The 23,690-nt window shown below is 47.8% G+C and overlaps 1 protein-coding gene across 1 annotated transcript in view; it reads left to right on the top strand.

Annotated features, from left to right (window-relative positions):
* Nucleotides 1–22,006, top strand: part of ADAMTS9 (ADAM metallopeptidase with thrombospondin type 1 motif 9) — an 86,775-nt gene extending 64,769 nt beyond the window's left edge. The window contains exons 30-40 of the mRNA XM_059823082.1: nt 1,572–1,745; nt 7,921–8,091; nt 9,595–9,789; nt 11,762–11,894; nt 12,140–12,234; nt 12,392–12,486; nt 12,581–12,714; nt 14,440–14,531; nt 16,506–16,610; nt 18,728–18,822; nt 19,156–22,006. Of these exons, the coding sequence (XP_059679065.1) occupies nt 1,572–1,745; nt 7,921–8,091; nt 9,595–9,789; nt 11,762–11,894; nt 12,140–12,234; nt 12,392–12,486; nt 12,581–12,714; nt 14,440–14,531; nt 16,506–16,610; nt 18,728–18,817 (1,284 nt within the window). The 3' untranslated portion in view covers nt 18,818–18,822; nt 19,156–22,006. The remainder of the gene's footprint in view (nt 1–1,571; nt 1,746–7,920; nt 8,092–9,594; nt 9,790–11,761; nt 11,895–12,139; nt 12,235–12,391; nt 12,487–12,580; nt 12,715–14,439; nt 14,532–16,505; nt 16,611–18,727; nt 18,823–19,155) is intronic.
* Nucleotides 22,007–23,690: the final 1,684 nt, after the last annotated feature.

Genomic DNA, 23,690 nt, shown 5'->3' with positions numbered 1-23,690 from the left:
CTTTGCCTGGTGCCGTGCTTTGCCCGGCACAGCCAGGGACCAACCTCCTTCTCCCCAAACCCGCTCTGCCTGGGTGTCACACACAGTGCAGTCCTCCGTGAAAGAGCCACAGAGTGACTTGCTCTCCCTTATCATAACATACCCGGGCATGTGCTTTTTAGGCGGGTGATAAATGCAAAGCAAAAGGCTTTTTAGAGCTTGGTATGCATCCTGGTGTATATGTTTCTCCAAGTTTGTGGCCATTATTCAGTTTAACTGTCCCCTATGGAATGTGTAGGACAAACAGCACTGTTAATCACAGAGAGGCAGCGCAACATATGGGAAGCATTTGCATCACCAGTGACAGAAATCTCACTGCTATTTTCAAAAGTTACACAAAAAAACTCCCACCCTCTTACAAATATCTGAAGCCAGGCGAATATTCACAGCCAGCTTTTCTTTGGTCCTCTTGGCTTTATGGGACATTGGGATAGTAAAGCAAATGGAACATTACAGAGGAATACTCTGCAGAAGAGAGAATTGCTTCCCCTTTAGGCACCGCTTAATTCCCTGCCTTAAGAAAGCTCGCTTTTATGGGTATTGCAATAACGGGCTGTAAATTTGTTTTCTTAGTTCCTGATGTATTAATAAGGTTGCTTATATGAATTGTTAATTCAGCAAATGGCTGTGTTTTAAATGCATACCTTTGATTTTCCCTCGCTTTCTTCTATAAATGCAAATTCTCTTTATTCCAAATCTATATCATACACTTTAAGATCTAGCCAGGAGGAATCCATACCAGTGAGAAGTTAAGTACTGCTAAAATTATTACAGTGTGCAGTCACAACAATAAGAAATGTTGCGTGAAAGAAAAAACAAGCTGTTAAAAGCACTGTAGTGTAGATAATAATTTGAAGATGTCTGAGAAACAGAGAAATTCAGGCTTTTCTTGCTGTGCCTAGGAGTGGGGAGAAATGTGCCCACAGTGTGATGAAGGAAATGTGAAATGCAGTTAATTTTAAAAAGACATTTATTTTCACAAACTAACAGTATGCCCTGGCTTGTGTGCATGTGCATGTTTCGATGCACGCCGAAAGAAATCCCAGCTGTATCATACCTTTACCTCTCTATTGCCCAGACTTCCTTCTATACAATTCAAGACTGCTTTTCATTAAAGTCCGCTCCAGTGACACTTGTGGCATTTGATATATTTTGAACTATTACTTTTTTTGAGCTGAGTGCTTGAGAAGTAATACGCAGAGCCTTGCCGCCTCTGGCGTGTTGCGATGGTTTAGCAGTGCCACTGTCTCCAGAGGTTTTTGCAATATAAATCCCGTCCGGGAAATCCTGACCCCACTGAAGCCAACGGCAAAAATTCCCGCTGGCTTCAGTGGAGCGGGGATTTCAGCCTGTCCGCTCTACCTTTGCAAAATTTTTCCCTTGTGCAATGAAGAGCCTCACCTGGAAGTTGAAGCGCCGGCGTTAGAGCGTTGCCATCGCTGCCGTTGAGCACAGAGCAGAGGGCGAACCCCGGCGACTTACTGTGATGGCTGCGACGGGGACCGCCACTCACCTTTTGTCCCTTCCTCCAGTGCTCGGTGTCCTGCGGCCGGGGCGTCCAGCGGCGTGCCGTGCACTGCCACGGCGGCACCCCGAAGGCAGCCGAGGAGGCAGAGTGTGACCCGGCCGGCCGGCCCCCTCCGCAGCGGGACTGCCACCTCCCCGAGTGCCCCACGCACCGCTGGGCAGCCGGCGAATGGCAAGCGGTAAGCGGGGTCCCCCCCCTCCGCCCGTCCCCGGGGTCACGTCACTTGTGCTTTCAAGCGTGCAGCATTGGACGATGCTGGAGACGGAGGGCCACCGATGCCAGAGATCGCTGCCGGAGGGCCGGGTTTTGGGGTTGCAGCCCGGGCTTGCCAAAAAGAAAAAAAGCAGAGGAAGCGCTCATGTGTGCTGGCTGGAAGGGGGAGCTGAGAAATAGCTCTGTAGGCTTAATTTATGGCTTTGTGCTGCCCTGTGTCTGGCTGGGACCTATGCAAATATTGAGCAGGTTTTGGGTAGGGCAGATTTGGGTCTGTTCCTGGAGGCTGAGCAGTAACCCCCCTCAGACCGAGCCCTGCCGCTCTCCTCCGGCAGCGAGCCCCGTGCGTGAGGGTCTGAAAGAATCGGGCAACATCAGTAATTCCCACTTTCCTGCCCCGTTACTCAAGCTCCTTCTGACAGCTCTCTCCTCTGGGTCCATGCTTTTTGCCAAGCCGTGAGCAGCGCTGAGATGAGATCACCCATGGGAGACAGTGTTTTTCTGAGTGACCAGGACTAGCTCCCAGCAAAACCAACCCCTTAGGCTGGAGCAGGGGATAAAGCTGCTGCTCCAGTGGTTCAGGGAGCAACTCCGACTCGCCTGCACTGTGGACAATGGGTGGGCCTGAGGCTGGTGGGTGGCAGGAGGACAAGGGGAATCTGGGCAGGAGGGAAGGGGTCCAGGAGAAGTCCTCCCGTCAGCTGCCCGCAGGGTGCCATGGCAAGGCTTCGAATGCACGAGTTATGGCAGAGAGAGTTCAGACCAGGCACCAAAATTATTATTTTCATTCTGGTTTCGTTCTGTTTTCAGCCATCCCTGGGTCCAGCCCCAGCTCTCCTCCATCCCTGTCCCACTGTCCCAGGCTCTTCCCTGCAGTGCAGGGACTGACAGCCTTGGAAATGGGAAAGGCGATGGAGGTGCCAGCTCTGGGGAGCTGACTCCTGTGTCACACGGTCCGCAGAAGAGGCCACCACTCCTACGGAGAGGATGTCCTCATCACATAGGGAGAAGGGGATTGCCCATCATGGGCCCTCCGTGGGGATGCAGGGGATGGAGAGCAGCAGAAGACACCCCCCACCAGGTGCATCAACCTCCCTGCAAAACTGCTGCTGGCAGGGTAGCAGGAGCTCGATCCTGCACCCTTTGAACTGCAAAGAACCCACTGACTTTGGAGGTCCACGATCAGAGCCTGATCCTGGTCACCCTGACGCCTGCAGTGCGCAGATCCAGGGAGCAGGAGAAATACTAATCAAATGGGGGCCCGGCTTTCATTGGCAGTCAGACTGCTTTTATATTGCTCCTGCATGGCCCAGGGGGAGCTTGAAGGGGGATGAAATTGGTCAAGGTCCCTTCCCTCGCCCAGACAGTGTAAAGAGGCCATGGTGTAAATGCAAAACAGGGCACCTACTGCTCCGGTAACAAAAGATGGGGAGGCACCACCGGCTTCCTGCTCAAAGTCTTGGTGTTCGCAGACAGTTCAAGAGCATGCCTTTATTGTATCACTAAAAAAAAAAAAGAAAGAAAGAAGAAGAGGGGGAGGATAAGAAAAGCAAATTTACTGACAAGAGAAAAAGCGTTTCACGCATGCAGGGGCTGCGCAACGTTTCCACTGCAGCAAGAAAAAATTCAAGGTTAAGGCAGCGTGTGCTTTCCTCGCATCCTTCCTTCCCCACGAGCTCATCCTTGGCTCATGACTGCGTGGAGCACCCCAGACTGCAGGCAGCCGCGTGTGTGACATTATCTAATATCCCCCTGTCCACCGTACCTTGGCCTGGCAAGGACGGTGCAAACAAGTTTAGCTTCATTTCCCTGGTTTCGGCAGTGCTGGGAAGTTGTAGTGAGTTTATAATCCTATGTAATGTGGCCACAGCTACAAGAGGCCGGAGGGGATCGTGCCCCATTCCCACCTGCCAGGGAGCCGAGGTGTGATGGGATGCAGCAGGAGGCAAAGCCAAGCTGAGCACGCAATGGTACCCGACGGAAACATCCCAGCCTGGAAAAGAAATGTAGGAACAGCTGAAGGGGCTCCAGCAAATTCCTTGCAATGAACTTTTGCTTTTACAGAGCCCGTTAAATTTCTTCAGCTAATAAATTTACAGGCAGCAAAGTAGGTCACCAAACAGCATGCAGTTGCAGTCCTTACCCAACGATGTAATTAGCCCTGAAAAGCCATGGCTCCTACCCCGTCCTTTCGCCCTCTTTCCCTTATAAAAATAAGCAACTTTTCAAACCAGCAGCGAGAGGCCCCTGCCTGCCCCCAGCCTGGCAAGCCTTTGGTGGGAGGTGGATGCTGACGTTTTCCTAAGTTTTCCAGGGCTGCCCATTGCACTGGGGAAATTGTTAATGTGTTATGGAGACTTTTTTTTTTTCCCCAGGGGAGCTTTGCTAGGGGGGTGGGCTGGAAGTTTCCTCACCCATAAATAACCATCACTAGAAACATGCAGGAGATCCCCAATGGCTCACCCACTGGCTAACTCCAAGCAGTTCTTCTGAGCATTTCTTATTTTGTTCTGATGTACCCGGTAAAAACAAATAATAGCACCTTCTCCCCAGCTATAAGTACTGGCTGGGCCACATGTTATTTATAGTGAGGAGGCACAGATTGCATTAGTATTCTCTGAGCAGGGAACGGCAATGGACCCTAACTGACACGAAAGGCGGGATGTAAAATAACATTCCAGCACTGTCTTGTTCTTGATTTCTTATCTTTAAAGGGAGTCTGTCGAGAGGGTTTTTATTGTTCCTTTTTGTTGTTGTTGTTGTTTAGGAAAAAAGTTGGTCTTGCTAATGAAAAGGAATAGGGAACTTATTGGAAACTGTTTATTGCTCTGGTGGTATATCACCATTAATTAGCTGTTCTCAGTGCCCACACCAGAGAGAAGAAAGTCAATAGAAAGGGCCTTGCTAATGTCAAACTCAGACCAGGGTCACAAAGAAAAAGGGAAAAATGGGAGAGAGAGGGGTTTTTTTTAATATGAACCTCTGTGGAAGGACAATGTACAGCTCTGGAAGCTGCAGTGCAATTCTTGGATCTTTGACATTTGCCGTTTGGGGGAACATCATGCCATCCTTGCCTGATTTCGATTACAGAGTTACCCAAGGCGTGTTTGAAGTGTTCGTGGCATGGGGTTTTGTTTCATCTCTGTGTCAGATTTTGATTTTAAAAAAAAAAAAAAGAAAACAATGAATGCTTTTGCAAAGCAATGCCTTTGGGGTTTCTTTAATTACTACTATTACTCTTCTAAAACAGTTGCAGAAGTGCTTGAAACAGTCCTTAATTTGAACTGCCAGGAAAATAGTTCAAAATTTGGGAAATGAGGCAAAAGAGACAAATATTGTCAAATGCCTGACCTGTTTTTCAGCTCTTGCTATCAATAGCTGTTATACCCTGGCCCCACTGTTTTATGTGAGATTTAGATCAGTCATGAACATGAGACTTCATACAAAATCTATCACCCTGTTAAATGGAAAAAGAGCCTTTTCATGCTAGCTGAACTGTCCACTTTCTATGTGAATAATGTTTTATAACCTTGGGGTGGCTGATTGGAACCTCTGCAGTGTTTCTCTTTGATTTGTTTTATGATGGTCTTTGAGCCATATTTAATATCTCAGTGGGATTATTTTAATTGCCAGTTATCCCTAAAAATACAAATAATCAAACTTTAATTTACTGATGATGACAAAAGGCACAGAGCTGGCTCAGGTTTATTGGGCCATACGACCATTATTTGCAGATAAACCCAAAGCAGTCTGGCGTGTGTTTGAGGGTGTCAATCTCTCATCAGCAACTAATGTTTTTAAATTAGGATGGGCTTTGGATGTGACAGCTCTTCATGGCCAATGTCAGAAGACCCATTGATGGCATAAAGATTATTCACCCTCCTAAGATTACGCATGAGCCAATGTACTATGCAAATTTAGGCTTAAATATACATTAAGGGGAGGAGACAAAATCAGCCTTGTTTCTTCCCACTCCTTGTAAGGTGCCTCGTTTGGCTGTGCGCTGGAACGATTCACCCTGCGCTGGTGACCATGTGCTGGGCTGGTGTACACCAAACCAGAGACAAGGGGAGCTTTGAGCATCCCATAGCCCTGCTCCTGGTGCGCTGGAGAGCCCCTCGTTAGGAGGGAGTGGGAAGGTCGGGGTTCACTCTGCCCCTGAAAGGTGCTGCTCAGGGAAGCTACGTGATGATGGAGCGCTCGTGATGCCTTATTCACATGCAGTAAGCCCCTTTCAGATTTTACTTGCATAAGAGGGAGGTATAAGAGAAGGGCAAATACAGCACGGGTTGTTTGCTCTCTGGGGAAATCCCACTCCAGCAAATTCTTCCAGCCAGTTCCCGTAGGATCGCCGTGTTTCGGCACAGACCTAGAAGGAGCTTCCACTCCAAGGACTTAAAGCAAGAGAGTAAATAAGGTTGAAAGCACATGAAGCCCTTGGGGTCTTTTGGCAGACTGCGGATTTTGCAATGTTGACTGTTGCCTAAGAGCTCCTAAGTTATTCCTTCGGAATAAATGCTGCTTTGTGGGGCTGTCTCTCCTTCCCCGTCCCCCTCCGCTTTGCTCGGTTACTAAATATTTACGACCAACATGGCATTGCGCTTGCTGCAGCTCTCCTGGTTTGCTGCTCCTGTCACAGATGGATCTGGTTTTTCAAAGTTCTCACATGGTTCTGACAGCTAATTACAGAAAGGTGGGTCTGACAGTGCCTGCGTTTTGCAATTATCTGAACCCCCTAAGATCTTGCTAATTGTGGGCCAGCCAGGAGAGCAGGAGCTGCTTCGGGGAGGCTGGAGACGATGTTTGGAGGGTGAGACTCTAACTAGATTAAACTGGCACAGTCCTCCGAGCCTAGGTGACTTCAAATGGTGTTTCTGTACAGATAGGGATGGTCTGATTGAATGTTTTATCATTTTCCTTAGGGGAAGACATTTCCTGCACGTTATATAAAATGATTATTTTCATGCATTTTTCTCCTTGTTAATCCAGTCAGTTGAAAGTGTTAGAAGTCCATTACAGGCAATAACTTTAGGAAAATAGGGCTTTACCCAGACAGCTGCTCTTACGCTGATTTGTTTTATGTGTGTTTTCTGTAAGATGCACTCCCAGCACAGACCCACTCCCAGGAGCACAGCCTCACAGCCAGGCTGGTTTTTCCAAGATGAGCAGAGAAAGAACCAAGTCCTTAAAGTCTCCAGAAGCCCCTGGGGAGCAGTTGTGCTCAGCTAGCATGGGTTGCTTTTAGTATTGGGCAGGGCAGTGTTTAAAAGAGAATAAACGTGTAGGGCTGCCTCCGCTGCAGCGGTTGCGGAGATGTGCCCCCACGCCATGCCAGGGCAGAGCACTGCTGCTCGTCCGCTGGCAGGGACCAGGGAAGGGGCTCCCCCCAGCCACAGCCAAGGGTGTGACGGCATGTATTTTGGAAGGGGGATGGCTGGGTTGTTCTTCCCCAAGCAGTTGTATTTACAAGGGGCTGAAATGATGGGGGTTGGCCCCTTCACAGGATCGCAGAATCACTAAGGTTGGAAAAGACCTGTAAGATCACCAAGTCCAACCATCAACCCAACCCCACCATGCCCACTAAACCATGTCCCGCAATGCCTCGTCCACACGTTCCTTGAACACCTCCAGTGATGGTGACTCCACCACTTCCCTGGGCAGCCTGCTCCAGTGTTTCACCACTCTCTCAGTAAAGAAATTTTTCCTAATATCCAGCCTGAACCTGGCACAACTTGAGGCCATTTACTCTTGTCCTGTCCTTTCTTTCGCCCTTGTCCCATCTCCTGACCCAGTATGCCCACCCCTGAATCTCTTGGTCCCATCACAGCCGGACCCCACATCTGCCCCATCCCAATACCTGCGGCCTTGGTTTCTCCTCTCTCCCTACATCTGCGATTTGGCTTGGTACCTCCAGAGGACAGGAGCAATTTGTCACTGGATGCTCCCAGAGTACCTGACATAGCGGGGCCCTCGTCTTAAATTTGTCCCCAAGCGATACCAATGAGAGATGCCAACATGGGGCACAGAGCCATCCGCTCACTGGGGCTGCTGGGAGGAGGGCTCGCTTGCTTTGCAGATGTGGATTAATTTGCTGAAGTTCCTTGTGGATTGCATTGTTTCTCATCGTTTCTCGCAAACAGTGCATGAAGACGTGTGGGGAGGCATCTCGGTACCGCAAGGTGGTCTGCGTGGACGAGAACAAGCAGGTGCAGAACAGCGGCTACTGCGACGCCAGCAAACGCCCCCCCGAAATTGAGAGCTGCGGGCTGCCACCCTGCGAGTACATCTGGATCACTGGGGAGTGGTCAGAGGTGAGTCCCCATCCCCGTCCCCGCACAGGGACTGCGCCGCTTGGCACTGGGTCACGCTCTCCTCCTCTCGCCGCCAGCCTCGCTGAGATATTGCAACCCAAATGAACAGTGGCAGAGTAGTGCTGTGTGGTTTAATTATCATTTTTGGGTTTGTTTCTGTGTGCAATTTTCCTGCTGGAGAGAAAGGAGCAGGACTGAGGGAGAAGACCAGGATATTAAAGACTAAACAGCAGCATGCTCAGAGTCCTAGCTGAGATCTAGAGGCAATTTTCTTCCAAAGCACATCACATTCAGCAGGCACCCTTTTTGGTTTCGTGCCATTTTATTTCATTTATTTATTTATTTGGTTTTATTCCCGTCCCCTCCCAGGGAGCTCCGGGGCCTCGTGAGCTGTGCAAGGGTCTGGATGAGCATCCTGGGGGAAAGGCGAGCCTGGATGTGACCGTGGGGACACGTCCTTCCTCTGTGCCATCTTTGGCAGGAGCGAGGACTGGTCGAGAGGAGAGGGCTCAGCAAGGAAAATAAATGAGTTTTCTTTGTGGCAGGCGCTGCATGCGGGAGGACCCGGGCTAATCTCAGCCTGTTTCCTTCTGCAGCGAGTGAAGGATTACTTTCCACTTGGAGGAACAGCAGAGGGAAATGACAAGGCAGCTGCTGACACAGCACTGATTAGAAAGAAAGAACAAGAGAAGGGAGAAAAGAAAACATGCCAGGACTGAGGGGGAGGAGATACAAGCCACCCGAGATAGCGCAGGAGGGAGAAACGTGGAGAGATGAGAATTTCTCGGAGCAGGCTGGTCTCCTGGGTGGTTTCCTAAGAGAAATATTAGGGTGCCTGTGAGGTTGGAGCCCTGCCTGCACCTTGCCCAGACATCCTCTACCCGTTCCCACCACCTCTGACCCCCTGGGAGCACTCAGGCCCATGAAGAGAAGGAGGTGGGCGAGGACTCGAAGAGCTGGAGCTCAGGTTGCCCCAGCTCCTGCTCAGCCTTTTGGTGAGGAAGGCAGAAGCCCTGTTTGTCCTCTAATTAGAAGGAAAACCTTCTCCTTCTTCCAGCTGCTGCCAAGTACCTGCAATTCAGGGTCAATCTTGACCATTTTCTTTCTCTGTGCATCCCATGGCAAAAACAAATAACCAAAGGAAAAAAAGAAAAAGAAAAAAAAAGAAAACCCAAATAATAGAGGCCTTTCTGAGTTCCCAAGGATCTTCTGCTCCTTTCTTTGCCCTTGGGGAGAGGTAACTTGTGCCCAGGAGCCAGCCAAGAGTAGGGGGTCCTGGAGCAGCTGTAGGAGCAGCACAGGGAGGAATTGGGTGCTCAAAGACAGTGTCGGGCACCAGCCCACTTGTAGCCACTCACAATACTCATGACTGGCTTAAATAGTTACTAGCGATCCCTCAGAGCAGCTTGTCATGTTAAAAGCTGGCAAGCCTGCTTTTCCACCCCCATTTCGGGCAGCCTTCCCGAAGCATGCGGTGCTAACAGGCGCTTCCTTTGCCCACAGTGCTCCGTCACGTGCGGGAAGGGATACAGGCAGCGCCTGGTGTCCTGCAGTGAGATTTACACCGGGAAGGACCACTACGAGTACGGGTACCAGACCACAGTCAACTGTCCTGGCACGCAGCCGCCCAACATCCAGCCTTGCTACCTTGGGCAGTGCCCAGTCTCGGCATCCTGGCGCGTCGGCAACTGGGGAAGCGTAAGTTTGGCAAATTTTTTTTTTTTAACCAAAAAAAATGGAACAAACTTATTTTTCATTGCGCCGGGGACACAGTCTGAAAGTTTGGCAGGGGAATGTTTAAGAGCTGGTTTAATGCAATGAATACCCTCATGCAGTGGCAGCCCCCGTGTGTGTAGGGCTCCATGCTCCAGACTAAACCCCATCATAGGGGGAGTCCCAGCAGCCCTGAGCAGTCACCATCTCCATGAAAATTCGGTTGCAGCCAAAATTTGTGGCAGTGTTGAGGGGCATGCTGAATGCTAAGTCAGAAAGTGGGGTCATTGCCAGAAAACAAGGATTTTGAAAGCTTTGTGCTAGAGTAGAGGGAGTGATGGATAGTTAGCAGATGGGGTTGATCCCACTTGCCCATGTGTGTGAGCAAGACTTGGGAACCAGCAATAGGCCAAAACACTGGTAATTTTAGCCTTAAAAGGATTTTTCTTTCTTCTTCTTTTTTCCCCCCTCCATCTTGCAAATGCTGGGACGGGGCAGGGGAAAGAACTTTGCCTTTCTGCTGAAGTTATTTGTGTCAAGCCTTTTCTGGGGCCTGAAATACAAGATCGAATTTTAGTTAAGGTGATAACATTTCACTTCTTTGGGCTTCTGACATTCTTTGAAATGTGGTGTTTCTCCCATAAATTTGATTTATTAACCCAACTCAGGCACTTGTAGGAATTTGTCAAACCTTTACGAGGCAATGAGGGTCAAGTCAAGCAAAATGTAGTGGAAGTTGTCAGTAAATGGCAGAGCCGTTTGAAACCTATGTTCCTCCTGCCCCATAGGAAGCCTCAGATCCTCTCTGCCCTCAGGGCAGAGGAGTTACAGCAAAGAGCTCAGCCTCAATTAATTGGTATTTTCGCCCAGAATTTCAGTGCAAAATGTCCAACTCGTTAATAGAACTTCATTGGGAAGAGTATCCATGTCAGAGAGCAAGACCTTTCTCCTCACTTTGGGATGCTGAATGTCGCAGTGACTACCAAGTGTCACAACCCTTCTCATCTCTGATTTTCAAAGGGGTTTCTTGTAAAATACCATCACCTTTGATGGACACAGAGAGTCCTGCTCAGCTCCTTAGTTAAGTTTTACGAATTTGGACCTGATAAAGAGTAAATGCCAAGTTGTGAATACCGTGAGCCGTTGAAGAGCATCTCCTTCATGGTGTGCTCCTTGAGACTAATAATTTCTAAATAGATGGGCAGCAGCATTTTCTTGGCAGCCTAAGCTGGTACTTGTAGAAAGAGCTGATTTTCAGTTCTCAAGTATTGAAAGAACAAGTTGCGGAGGGGGAGCAAGATGTTCCCACCTCCCATTGCCTGTGCACAGCGGCAGCCAGCGCGGACAAGCTGCTGCTCGGTAGCTCCAGTAACTTGTGCAATTTCAGCCTTAAGATTGCCCTTGATTTGGGCTGTTTGAGGATGACCTAATGTTTGCACAGATTTAACCATTTTTCCAGAGGGCAAGGGGAGAGAGGGTTTGGAGGCTGTGGGATTTTTGGTGCAATTTGGATAGAAAACAACAAACCATGTCACGTTTGTTCAGAGGCCCCTGTCAGTCCCGAGCAATGTCTCCCAGCCACCAGGAGAGGATTTCTACCATTCAGGCCTCCTGGTGAACATTTCTCTCCTGTATGACCTTCCTAGTGTGAAAAATAAGTAATTTCACTTGAGCGCATGGTTCACCTTAACCAATACTGCCTCATCCTGTTAAGTGTTTTAAGTGCTAAGCAAAGTTCAATAGTCTTCTTGAAATAATTAGTGATGATGATAATAATGCAGGGATTAATAATAAAAGGGATTACTTGTTTGATTAAAATTAAGCCTGTGTTTGAACACTTTGCAGGATTGGGGCCTTTGCTGCGGTCTGTTGACACAAGGGAAATGGGCTGTCTCTGTTCTTCTGGAGCCCAGAAACTCTTGAGATAAAATACGAATCTCTGCCTTCTGCCTTGCAGTGCTCCGTCACCTGTGGAGTTGGAGTCATGCACCGGTCGGTGCAGTGTTTGACGAACGATGACCAAGTCAGCAGCTTGTGCCACGCGGATCTGAAACCCGAAGAGAGGAGGACATGTCACAATGTCCATGACTGTAAGTCTGCAGATTTGCACCTTCCTTTGTCTTTCTCATGGCTTCAGCGTCTGTTCCCATCAAACTCCTAGAGATGTGCGGTATTTCCAAGCATTGGGAGACATCCGACTAAGCACTAAGGCATTTCAGGGAGACCTCTTAAAAATAAACGAGGTGTTTTGATGCTTTAGATGCTTCACAGTGTTACAAAAGAAATGTTGATATACAGTTGCTCAGTGACTACAAGTATTTCTGGTTTGTTTCAGGTGAATTACCAAGGAGTTGCAAAGATGTTAAAAATCTCAAAGGTGTCACTGAAGATGGCGAATATTTCCTTCAAGTCAAAGGAAAGACGTTAAAGGTGCATTTCAGCAACAGATTGATAGTTAAAGCATTTCCCGAAGGTGCAAGAGGACCCTGCATGTGCTCTTCGCTTCTACTCTTGCATTTTCTACCTTCAGTTTTCTCGGCCATCCCTTTGCACATGATACCTGACAAAATTCTGGCTTCTCTCTCAGGTGTATTGCTCTGGGATGCAGACTGACAGCCCAAAGGAGTATGTGACCCTTGTAAATGGGGATGCAGAGAATTTTTCAGAAGTATATGGATACAGGTAAGAAATCTCTTAATCCTGAGCTTTGCAATATTTTTGTTTTCCATGGCAATATTTTCCGGTCACGAGCAGAAAGGGTTTTCTTTTGATCTAGATTGCATAACCCGACTGAATGTCCGTATAACGGGACCAGAAGAGAAGACTGCCAATGTAGGAAAGATTACACAGCAGCTGGGTTTTCCACCTTCAGCAAAGTAAGGCTGGACCTGAACACTATGCAAATAATAAGTGAGTAAAAACAGGGCCTTGCCATTAAAGAAAAATGTTTATTTTACACAAATATAGCTGTAACTACAAACAAGCAGTAGTGCTCTAGTGAGCAATATTCCTGAGCTCTCCTGTTAAAAGCTGCTTTTAAACTTGGTCAGCTGTTTGCTGCTTTACATTTAGAGACTGCAACTTGAGTACATCAGAGATGCTCAAACTATTTCTCTGTAATACAGGAAAATATTAAGACAGTCACTGGTGCATCTGCTATGCAGAATGAATATTTGCATGCTCCCGGCAGGCCGGTGTATTTTTTTGAAGGATTTTATTTCATTTGGTCTCCTCTTTTCAGACTGGTCTCAGACAGAAAGCTTAACCAGAGAGAAGCTGCCCCCCCATTTTATACATAAATGTGTCAAGAGATCCCAGTGCAGGGGACTCCGCTGGGGTCGGGATGCTGCTCCCTCTGGGCTGGGGCAGAGGAGGCTCGTGGCAGAGCCAGACCATGGGGAAATAACTTGTGTTGAGAGTGATGGAGCTGGGGCTGTGGATTTCACAGAATCACAGGATCATTAAGGTTGGAAAAGACCTATAAGATCACCAAGTCCAACCGTCAACACAACCCCACCATGCCCACTAAACCATGTCCCGCAATGCCATGTCTACACGTTTTTTGAACACCTCCAGTGATGGTGACTCCACCACTTCCCTGGGCAGCCTCTTCCAGTGCTTCACCACTCAGTAAAGAAATTTTTCCTGATATCCAGTTTAAATCTCCCCTGGCACAACTTGAGGCCATTTCTGTCGAGAAGGGGAGGAGGGAACTGTAGCTATGCAATATAAGTGATACCCTGTCTCTCTTGTCATTGGTGGGAGGTGGGAGCCATCCTGCAGCATGCCATAGGGTTACCATTTCAGCCCCCTGACTCCAGGGATTCTATCAGTTGCCAGCAAATGTTTTAAAAATACAATGCATTGTTGGGGATTCATTCAGGAAATAGCAGAGGTTTTTTAGCAAATCAAAATCCTTCCTTGTAAAATGACTCTTTATCTGATAAGGCTTTTTTATCACTTAATTTTCAAGCCATGAGACCTCCCAGTCTATCAATCTGTAAAAAGCTACTAATAGTCTGTAAAAGCTCCTAGGTAAATATATCAAAGGAACCACCCTGGAATTTGATACCAGCTCCCTTTGAATCTCAAAAGGAGCTGGGCACCTACCTTTGTCAGGCAGGAGCTATCTCACATCCCCATCTAAATGAGTCTCAGTTACTTCAGATCCCTCCGGAGCAAAATACCCCAACTCCCTTTGAAAGCCCGGCCCCTGGGCTGGGGCAGCCAGGAGAGCACAGGGATGGTTGTTTGCCTTTGTTTAAAAGTGAGATTTAGGAGGTCCCATGGCCTTCTTGAAAGTGGGGAATTTTCTGATAGAGAAATAAGACTCAAGTCATGGGTTCGAGTTTTGTTGTTATTTATACCTAGGCCCTAAATCACCAACATACTTAAACTGAGCTGTAAACGTTGAGCATGTAAGTGTCCCGTTAAATTCAGTGCTCAGGTGCTGGGAGTCACATGTGGGACGAATTGGGGGATTTAATATGAAAAACCCAGCAGTCTTGACTCTTGAGATTAATGTATGAAACCAGGTTTAGTGAATTTAAACATTAGCGAAGAGCATGTTTACATTTATTTTGTCTGTCTCCCTTCATCTTTCTTTCCGTGTTATTCACCAACTATTCTCCACAGCGACTGATTTACAGTTTGCACGGACGCATGACGGACGACCTGTTCCTTACGCCACTGCTGGGGACTGCTACAGTGCAGCCAAATGCCCGCAGGTATTTGACAATAGCATTTCCTAGGAATTGGTGCCATTTGTTTTGTTCAGGCCCTCTATTAATTACTGCTGATCGCATCAGCCCAACACCAGTGCGTGTTGCGTTCTCATCTCCGTAGTTGGAAACTTTTCCCTTTGTCTGTGCAGAACGCACTCTCCATTTTCCATGTGGGAAAACCCCAGGTTATTATCAGACCAGCATCGTGACTGGCTAAGGGACGTTCCCCAGGGCCTCAGACAGTCAGCAGGAAAGGAGAAAAGGAAGGAGAAATAAGCTGTGGGAGAAGAGCTGGGCTTTGCATGTGTAGTTGAAGGCAGGGGGATCGGACTGGGGCAGGGCTTGGTGGCAATGCTGGGCAGGGAGAGCAGCGGTGACCCAGGCCATCGGGATGCCCTGGGACCCTGCCTCTGCCTTCCGCAGTCTCGCGTCTGCTGAAACCGCTGTTTGCAGGGGTGCGGGAAGAAGGCTGAGATAACCCCTCTGGGTGGAGAAGGCAGCAGACAGACAGCACCACTCCTGCCAAGCCAGCTCAGGGGGAGATGCCTGAGGAGGAGAGGGCATTTGCAGGGCAGGAACAGGTCGGGTTTCTGCTGCTGGACCGACGGACTCCATCAGTCAGAGACTGCAATGGCCCACCACCCCACCGCCCTGCTGCTTATTTTCACAGCAGCCCAGTGGGACCATCACTCACTCCACTTCGGGGCTGGCAAAACATTGACAAAACGAAGGCAGTGCCCGCGCATCAGGGCAAATCCAGACTGTCCCAGCACCACGGGTGCCCAGCCACAAAAGCACAGAGCTGCGCACAGGCTAAGTCGCATCCTCAGTAGCTTCGGGAGGCGATGTAGGACATTTATAGCCCAGTCACTTGGAAGAAAAATGCTTTCCTGAAAGTCTTTAGGAGACTAATTAACACTGCGCTACAGGTGGCTTGCTCCGTGTCCCCAGCACACCTAGTTTCTGTGGGGCTGGGACATGATAAGTGGTATGTTTATATAGTCCAAGGTATTGGGTAGACCATATTTGCAAAGGGCATTAAGTAGGGAGTTGTAGCAACAGACGGCAGAGGGCAAACCTCTCCGTCTCCTTCCCTCCCTGCTTTCGGAGCTGACACTTTTCTGCACAGCTCAGTGGCTTAGGGATTGACTTCTTACCTCGGGAAGGCTCATGAATGTTAATATCCATCCACCCGACCCAGACAGTTTGCTCCTTGCAGAAAATCAACATTCCCGAGGCAGCAAGTGCAGGGAGCAAAGGTAACAGCCATCTGGTACCACACGGCCGTGCTGGGCTGCGGGTCAGCCCAGGGATGTGGCCACAGGATCCCTCCTTGGGTCCAGAAACAGGCAGGGCTGGGGTCTGCCATGGGGGTAAGGGGAAGGCTGGCGGGATCTGCGTTGGATGCAGACATAGCCCTTACCTTTCCACCCATTTTGTGCATTTTGAGACAGAGTGGAATGAAGTGAAGGACGTTTTTAAGAAATAAACAAATGAAAGGGGTTTGAATTTACTGAAGTCTGGGGATGGCAGGCGGGGGGGAAGCCCAGTGGAAAATAAGGAAAATAAGGACAAGTGTGCCCTCTCCAGTTGAGGAGGGAGCAGTGAGAGCGGCTGCAGAGCATCCCTGGGGTACCTTTCCCATCAGCTGCTGGAGCACGTCAGGCTCCGCAGTTTGCCATGGAAAAGCCAAGAATGCCCTCAGCCGGCAAACGGCGAAAAAGCAGTGCAAAACCGAGAAAAAGCAGTGAAAAACCAAGATAAAAGCCCTCCTTCTCTGCAGCCACCAACGAGAAGGAAATTCCTAACCCGAGACATGCTGTGATTTGTACAATATGTGCTAATCACTATTAGAGCGATGGAAAAAATTGAAAACATTGCTGGCAAGATCCTGGTAGAAAAGTGACACCATGGCAAGCCACAGGAGGCCAAAACACGGTGTTTTGGGATAACCAGGCTCATCTGCTTGTTTTTTAGGGTCGCTTCAGCATAGATCTTTATGGGACAGGCCTGTCCTTAACGGGAACGGCAAAGTGGCTCTCACAAGGGAATTACGCAGTGTCGGAAATTCAAAAATCCCCAGTAAGTTGTAACTTTAATTATGGTTATACCCACTCATGGGAAGTTTCTAATTGTTGGCTTTCATGGCGACATCTTCCAAGTAAAGACTAACAAAAATCTAACATCTGACATCAGAAATGAAGTGTTGCCCATAATTGTATGTGAGGTGGGGGGGCCCTAGCGGGTTTAACTTGATTTGAGTTATTGCAATTAATTAGTGAACCTGCTTAACTGTGAAGCTGAAAACGCTGCATGTTGTGGGGCAGATATACCCTTAATTAGTTGTCTGAGGTGTCTGGCACGAAGCGTGCATCACATGGCAGACAGGACCAGGGTGCGCAGGGTCAGGGCTGCAGAGCGGGGCTTGACCTGCCGGAGAGGGTCTGGGTGCCAGGCGAGTGCCCAGAGTAGGAATTGTTCCCAAAACATGGCTAATAAAGTATGGATGACGTGGACCTTCCCAATGGGCTAGTCTGGGTTTATCTCCTTGGGAGAGACCCAAGTCACCCAAGCTCCGGTGGGCTGGGGCTGCCCCACAGTGCGCTGCACCCCAGGGCACTGTCCCCTGCGGCTGCCTGTGGCTCTGCTGACCTGAGGCCTCCAGGTAAGCCAGGCAGGCCTTCAAAATCAATCCACAGCCAAATTTGAACTTGTACGGCTTAATTTTCCTGCCCGTTAACACCTCCATCACTGTGTGCCTTCACACTGTTGCTCCTGTATCATGTTCTGAAATTGGAGAAACCCTGGATCGCTTTTTTGGCTGTTACTTCATGTGAGTCATCCTGATTGCCCCTGTTAAAACTCTCCAAAGGAGGTCACCATAATCATTTAACAAAAAGCAATTTGCAAAATATCCTCTCCTGTACTGCTTTCAGTCTCCCTGGCTCTGGGGAGCCCCTTGATCCCATGAGCCTCGTCAGTGCTGGGGCTCTTAAAGGAGAATTAAATGCTGCTGGTCTGACCATGCTGCAGCAAAGCATCCTCCAGTACAGGTAGAAGAGGACCAGCACAGACCCCGTATGTTAGTTCTGGCAGGTGCTTCGCTATTCTTCTCCCCTTCCGAACGGAGAAGCCCAGGCAGCCGACTTTGGGGTTGTAGAGAGCAGACACCATCACGGCTGGCAGAATTAAAACAAATTTTAAGGGACAGGGGCTCTAAGAGACAACTCTTACTTCCATCACCCGGTGGCATCTGTCAAGCGCTGTTCCAGGGATATAATTGCCTGCAGGAGGAGAAAAAAGAAAGGCATAGTGAGAAGAGATGATAGCAGCCTGCTGCAATCACAGATCAATAGTGTCAAGGGCAGGATTGAGCTCGTTTAAAAATAAATGCTTTGTGCAAGCTTGTCCTGCATTTAAGTCCAATTTTCTGGTAATTGTGGGTTGAGTTCCCCTCAAGGACTGTCTGTCCGTTGTAATGACCAAGAGGTGAAAGACTCTGCAGAGGTGGGATAAGGAAGGCCAGATGGAGGTATTAACCTTCTGACTCAAGATGGGAGTTGCACCACGCTTGCCAGGCTCTCCTGGAGACCACGCCAACCCCAGGACCACTCCACATCTTCCTTTGTCTCTTCTGGCTGTGGAAATGCAGAGCTGAGGGGAGGTGGCACCTTAGCAAGTGGCATAGCCTCACCCCATTGCTTTCCCTCTCATCTTGGCTCTGGAGCCTTTCCCTTCCAAAGGGATATTTCTTGGTATTGCCTGCAAATATCCTTCCTGTGCCCTTCACGTGCTCAGGCACAACTGAGGTGCTGTTGTTGTCTAGACGTGGTTTTTCTCTTGCATGATCCAAGTTTTCTACTCATTACAGCTATTCGCTCTGGGGCAAATAGGAGAAAGCAGATAACCTTGAGATATCCCTCCAAATGGCCTTCTCCTTGGGCATCTCTCAATGTAATAAATCAAAACTACCGTTCTTATTTGTGTGTTCACCATCTGACCTGGTAGCACTGAAGGCAATTACATTTGCATATGTTCAAATGTAACGGTGATTTCATAGATTGATTTAGGCATAATCTGTTTTTCTTCCAAGGCATTTTCTATTAAAAATCCTGGCTAGAATAACCCGGATCTGGCCCTTTCACAGCATGGAATTCCTGATCCCTTACATGAGATGTTATTTCTGATTTTTCCTGCAGGATGGTACCAAAGTAGTAGGAAAATGTGGTGGTTACTGTGGGAAATGTACTCCATCATCTGGAACAGGCCTTGATGTTCAGGTGTTATAGCGATGGTGAGTCCCCAGCTGCTTCTGCACGAAGGGAAATCTTCCCGAAAACATCCTGAAGGAGCAGATCAGGCCACGCTTGCAAAAGCACTCATGTATCGAGTGCATCGGTGACAACCACCCACCCCACGCAGCATTGGGGGAGCAATGGGATCCAGTGCTCCCAGTCCTCGCTTCCCCCAGTAACCCTTACGGGTATAACACTGTCAACTGGAAACGCGCTTCCCACCTCGCTAGCACCCGCTGTGGCTCCGCTCTTGTGCCGATCTCTCTAGTTACAGGTTTCAGAGGCGAAGTTGATGATCTGACTCTAATGTGCACCTTGTCTGTATTTTCCAGGTTCTCTGAGAGCAGCCAGCGGAGATGAGACGGATGAAGGATAGCGATGCAATACCTCTGCCTTCCACTTTTTTATCTGTTTATGTGTGTATATAGATCGCATATTCTTAATGTACAGTATAATATTTATGTTTGGAATTATTTATTTTGATTTAATATTTTTGTACGTAAAATCATTATATTAAGGCTGCTTTTACTATTTTTATTTTTGATTGTTAAATCCTGCAGTCAAACCACTGCATTTTGCGTACTCTACATTATATGTAGCATTATGACAAGTGATACTTTATTGTCACTGTATTCAGTTGTTTACTTTCAACCAGTAATTTTCCTTCAGTTACGGGCGGCTTTGGCCCTCTACGGTGCTACACAATCTGCATAGGGGTATTTTTGGCATTTCAATCTGTCTTTATGTAAGGAAAATATTTAAATTTTATTTTTAGGGAGTAGGCCGACAGCACTCAAGGAAAACATGACAATGAATACAGTGCTAGTTGCATTAGCAATCTTTATCTTTTAGGTATGTTTTGAATTTCACATGACCTCTGTGGCCAGTGCTAAAAGCGCTGGTTTGGTGCTAACATGGTATTTATTAATGCTCTGTAGTTTTAGTTAATCCAGTGCCTTTATCAGTGAAAAAAGGAAGAAAGCAGAAAAAATTGTCAGGCGATTCAAATAAATTAAGACCTACCCCAGGTTTAGGAAAAATGCATCTTTAGCTCGAGCCCCTTTTTCTCAGGGCTCCAAAGTGAATTCGCTTTTTAAAAAAACATATATTTGTGTCCTAATTGCATGTGCCACTGTGCTTCCTGGCTCCATCTGGAAGCGGGGTATTAACTCATCCCAGACAGGCTGATCAGGCCATATGTTTCCCTGGGCTGTGCGCTGAGAAGCGCTGCAGTTTCTTACGGATGTTGTCACAAAACCCTAACGTGAAGCCAAGAGCATCCCTGCCGTGTTATCTCCCTGCGGGGCCCGTGAGGACCGCGGGGTGTGCGGCAGGGGATGGGGGACAGCACGCCCAGCCAAGCCGCCCCTTCCTCTTGGCTGGGGGACTCCATTGCAGGCACCTGCAGCGTTTCCCCGGCTTCCTACTCACTCGCAGACCATCTGCAAAGGGAGGCTTCAGCGCCGGTTCTGCCTCGTTTCAACAAGATCACTCTGTACTTACAGATAACTCTGCCCCCTCCTTCAAAAACAAGCTGCTTTACGCCTACTTCTGCGTTGCTTCGGATCTTCCTGGTAAGGCATCTGCGCTCTTTGCCTACCCGCCATCCCATGTACAACCAGACCTTTAGCATTGGCTTTTTTTTTTTTTATATAAATTGAGGAGACATCTCCCATAGGCGCCGAACGCGGCTGTGCGATGGCTCCCGCCTGTACATAGCCCGCCGCTTGTGGCACGCCACGTTTTCGCAGAGCTTCGTAGCACGTTGAACGGGGGTGATGTGACCAGATTATTTTTGTAGTCTATGACTATGTCCCTTATCTCTTTCTCCACAATTTTACTTAGAGATAGGAAGATGCTGCCCCTTCACCTTATATGTCGGGGCAGCCAGAAGCACAAAGTACACGGAAAGGAAGCTTTTCAGCACAAAATTGCCAGCAGTTTGGAAAACCAAAGAGGCTTGTCTGCTACTTCAGAGAAGTCTTCCAATTTTGGATGCAAACAGTTAATAAACGCAACCTCGGGATCTTGCGTGAGTCTTTTGCAGAGCTCCCCAAAGGACGTGTAATCAGTCTGTTACAAAACAGGCGGATCAATAGTGATAAAGGATCCGATCCCTGGATTCATAACCCATGCGTGCGCCGGGCTGTGTTCAGCCTTCAGAGTGAAACCTATCAGCCTGACAGTCGGGGATCGACGCCTCCACGTCAGCTGGGAGACATCTCGCAGGCGAGCAGGGCTGTGTTACAGTGCAGCGGCTAAAGAACTGGTGCTCTACGCTTACTTTGCGTGTGCCTCTGCCGCTCTTACTAATATTCAGACTTAGAGGGAAGAATGAGACTCTTACCCATAATTCAGGGGTTTTGGCTTAATAGTGCATAAGCAGATATGATCATATCTTAGACTAATTTTTCACCTATGTTGTATGTCTATGCATAACAATAATAAATTCTACCTTTCTGAGAAAAATGCCAAAAATACCATTTCAAAGGTGAAATAAAAGGAAAGGGAAAAAGGGAAAGGGTAAGGGGAAAAGGGAAAGAGAAAGAGGAAAAAGGGAAAGGGGAAAGGAGTAGTAATGGAATAGTGATTTTTTTTAATGATAATTGCTTATGTATAACTTCTGTAGGGGAAAAGGGAAAATTGCACTATGAACTTTAGAAAGAAACAGTGGTGCTTAGAAAGTACAGGCTTATTATATTTTCTCTAATGAAGTGAATGGCTATTTATAAAAAGAAATATTTTTTTTTGACCTGTACGCATTCATTTCTACCATATAGTTTCAAAGCAGCTATTAACAGAGCAAGAAAAACCTAAAAAATATTAAATAAACTATAAGGGAAAAAAATGATAGAGCACTGATCCTGTGGTTCATTAATGGACTTCATTAAATCAGAACAGACTTTGAGGACCAGAGACATTAGACATTTCTTGTTCACGAAACAACTCTGGATCTTGTATATCAATGCCATTATTTTTCTACAAACTGTGGGGTTTTTTGCAAGCACTTTCCTGTACAGTGTTTCTTTTCTTTCTGCTTATACTCAAAAGGAAATGAAAAGACCCATAAGACATGTCTGTATGGTCTTTCTGCATTTTCCATCATATTTCAATACCTGTGTGCTATTATAGAGGCAAAATACTTTGTACACAAGGGAATAATACATTGAATGGTAAACATTCCTTTCTGTGCTGGTGTTTATTTCCAAGCTTTGGGTTCCTTGTTTGATTGTCCCATGCAAAAGGAACGAGGAAGGGTAATAATGTTGTTTATATGGAGCCCTGCCCGAAGCCCCCATTGGAGTCTGTGGACCAGGGACCATCTTGGAGAATGGCCATAGCCATCCACTTGTGTCCTGCCAGTCGGAGAGGCTGATGTTCCCCAATTTCTGTCCAGGAGAGGAGTGCCCCGAGGTACAATACATACACGAGCACATCTCAGAGGCGCCTTGTGCGCTACTCAAATGTGCCTGGTGACTGGATGGTGCTCCCATCCATGTACCAGGGACATCCCTTGCCATGGGATGATAAGGAGACAAACAGTTCATTTTGCAAATGTTTTTGAAGGATGAACTGGGATACTGGACTTGGTCCACACCGCTAGCAATGCTATTTAAAGAAATCTGCAAAAATAATCAACTTCTCTAAGTTTGAAAAAACAGTATCAAATATACAAGAAAATTCAGGTAGAAGAAATTTGGGTTAAAAGGAAGCAAACGCAGCGACCGGCTCCCAGGAGGGCAACCAAGTGACAAACTACAGCCAGAGGCTGCAGGTAAGAGTGAAGAAGTTGCATTTTTCTGTCCTCCCTTGTATGTTCCTCTTGCTTTGTCTCAGAAGATGCAGCAGATCTCTTAGTGCTGGCAGCTCCAGCCTTTTTCAGCTTCTATGTTTTTCATAGAAACATAGAATCATTTAGGTTGGAAAAGACCTTTGAGATCATCAAGTCCAACCATCAATCTAGCCCTGCTAAGTCCACCACTAAACCATGTCCCTAAGTGCCTCATCCACATGTCTTTTAAATACCTTCAGTGATGGTGACTCCACCACCTCTCTGGGCAGCCTGTTCCAGTGTCTGATAACCCTTTCAACCCTTTCCTAATATCCAATCTAAACCTCCCCTGGCCCAACTCAAGGCCATTTCCTCTTGTCCTGTCACTAGTCACTTGGGAGAAGAGACCAACACCCACCTCCCCACAACCCCCTTTCAGGTAATTGTAGAGAGCGATGAGGTCTCCCCTCAGCCTCCTCTTCTCCAGACTGAACAATCGCAGGTCCCTCAGCCACTCCTCCTAAGATTTGTGCTCCAGACCCCTCACCAGCTTCATCGCCGTTGGCCTTCTTGGCCACCTGGGCACACTGCTGGCTCATCTTCAGCCAGCTGTTGATCAACACCCCCAGGTCCTTTTCTGCAGGGCAGCTTTCCAGCCACTCGTCCCCAAGCCTGTAGCGTTGCATGGGGTTGTTGTGACCCAAGTGCAGGACCCGGCACTTGGCCTTGTTGAACCTCATACACTTGGCCTCGGCCCATCGATCCAGCCTGTCCAGATCCTTCTGAAGAGCCTTCCTACCCTCAAGCAGACCAACACTCCCTCCCGACTTGGTGTTGTCTGCAAACTTGCTGAGGGAGCACTCAATCCCCTGATCCAGATCATCGATAAAGATATTAAACAAGACCGGCCCCAAAACTGAGCCCTGGGGAACTTTTAATCCAAAAGGAGGGAGGATACCTTTCTCATGCTGTCTAAAACGCTGTCAGATGCAGAAAACAGAACATGTGGTATTTCAAAAGCTTGAATTTTAGTTTAAATGACCAATATCTTAAAGGTGTCTTTTCCATTGTTTATCTTTAATAAATTATTACGAA

This window comes from Gavia stellata, chromosome 12 (genome assembly GCF_030936135.1).
Source record: "Gavia stellata isolate bGavSte3 chromosome 12, bGavSte3.hap2, whole genome shotgun sequence".
NCBI classification, from domain to species: Eukaryota; Metazoa; Chordata; class Aves; order Gaviiformes; family Gaviidae; genus Gavia; species Gavia stellata.
Note: the sequence above shows the minus strand (reverse complement) of the source record. Positions and strands in the feature narration are given on the sequence as shown.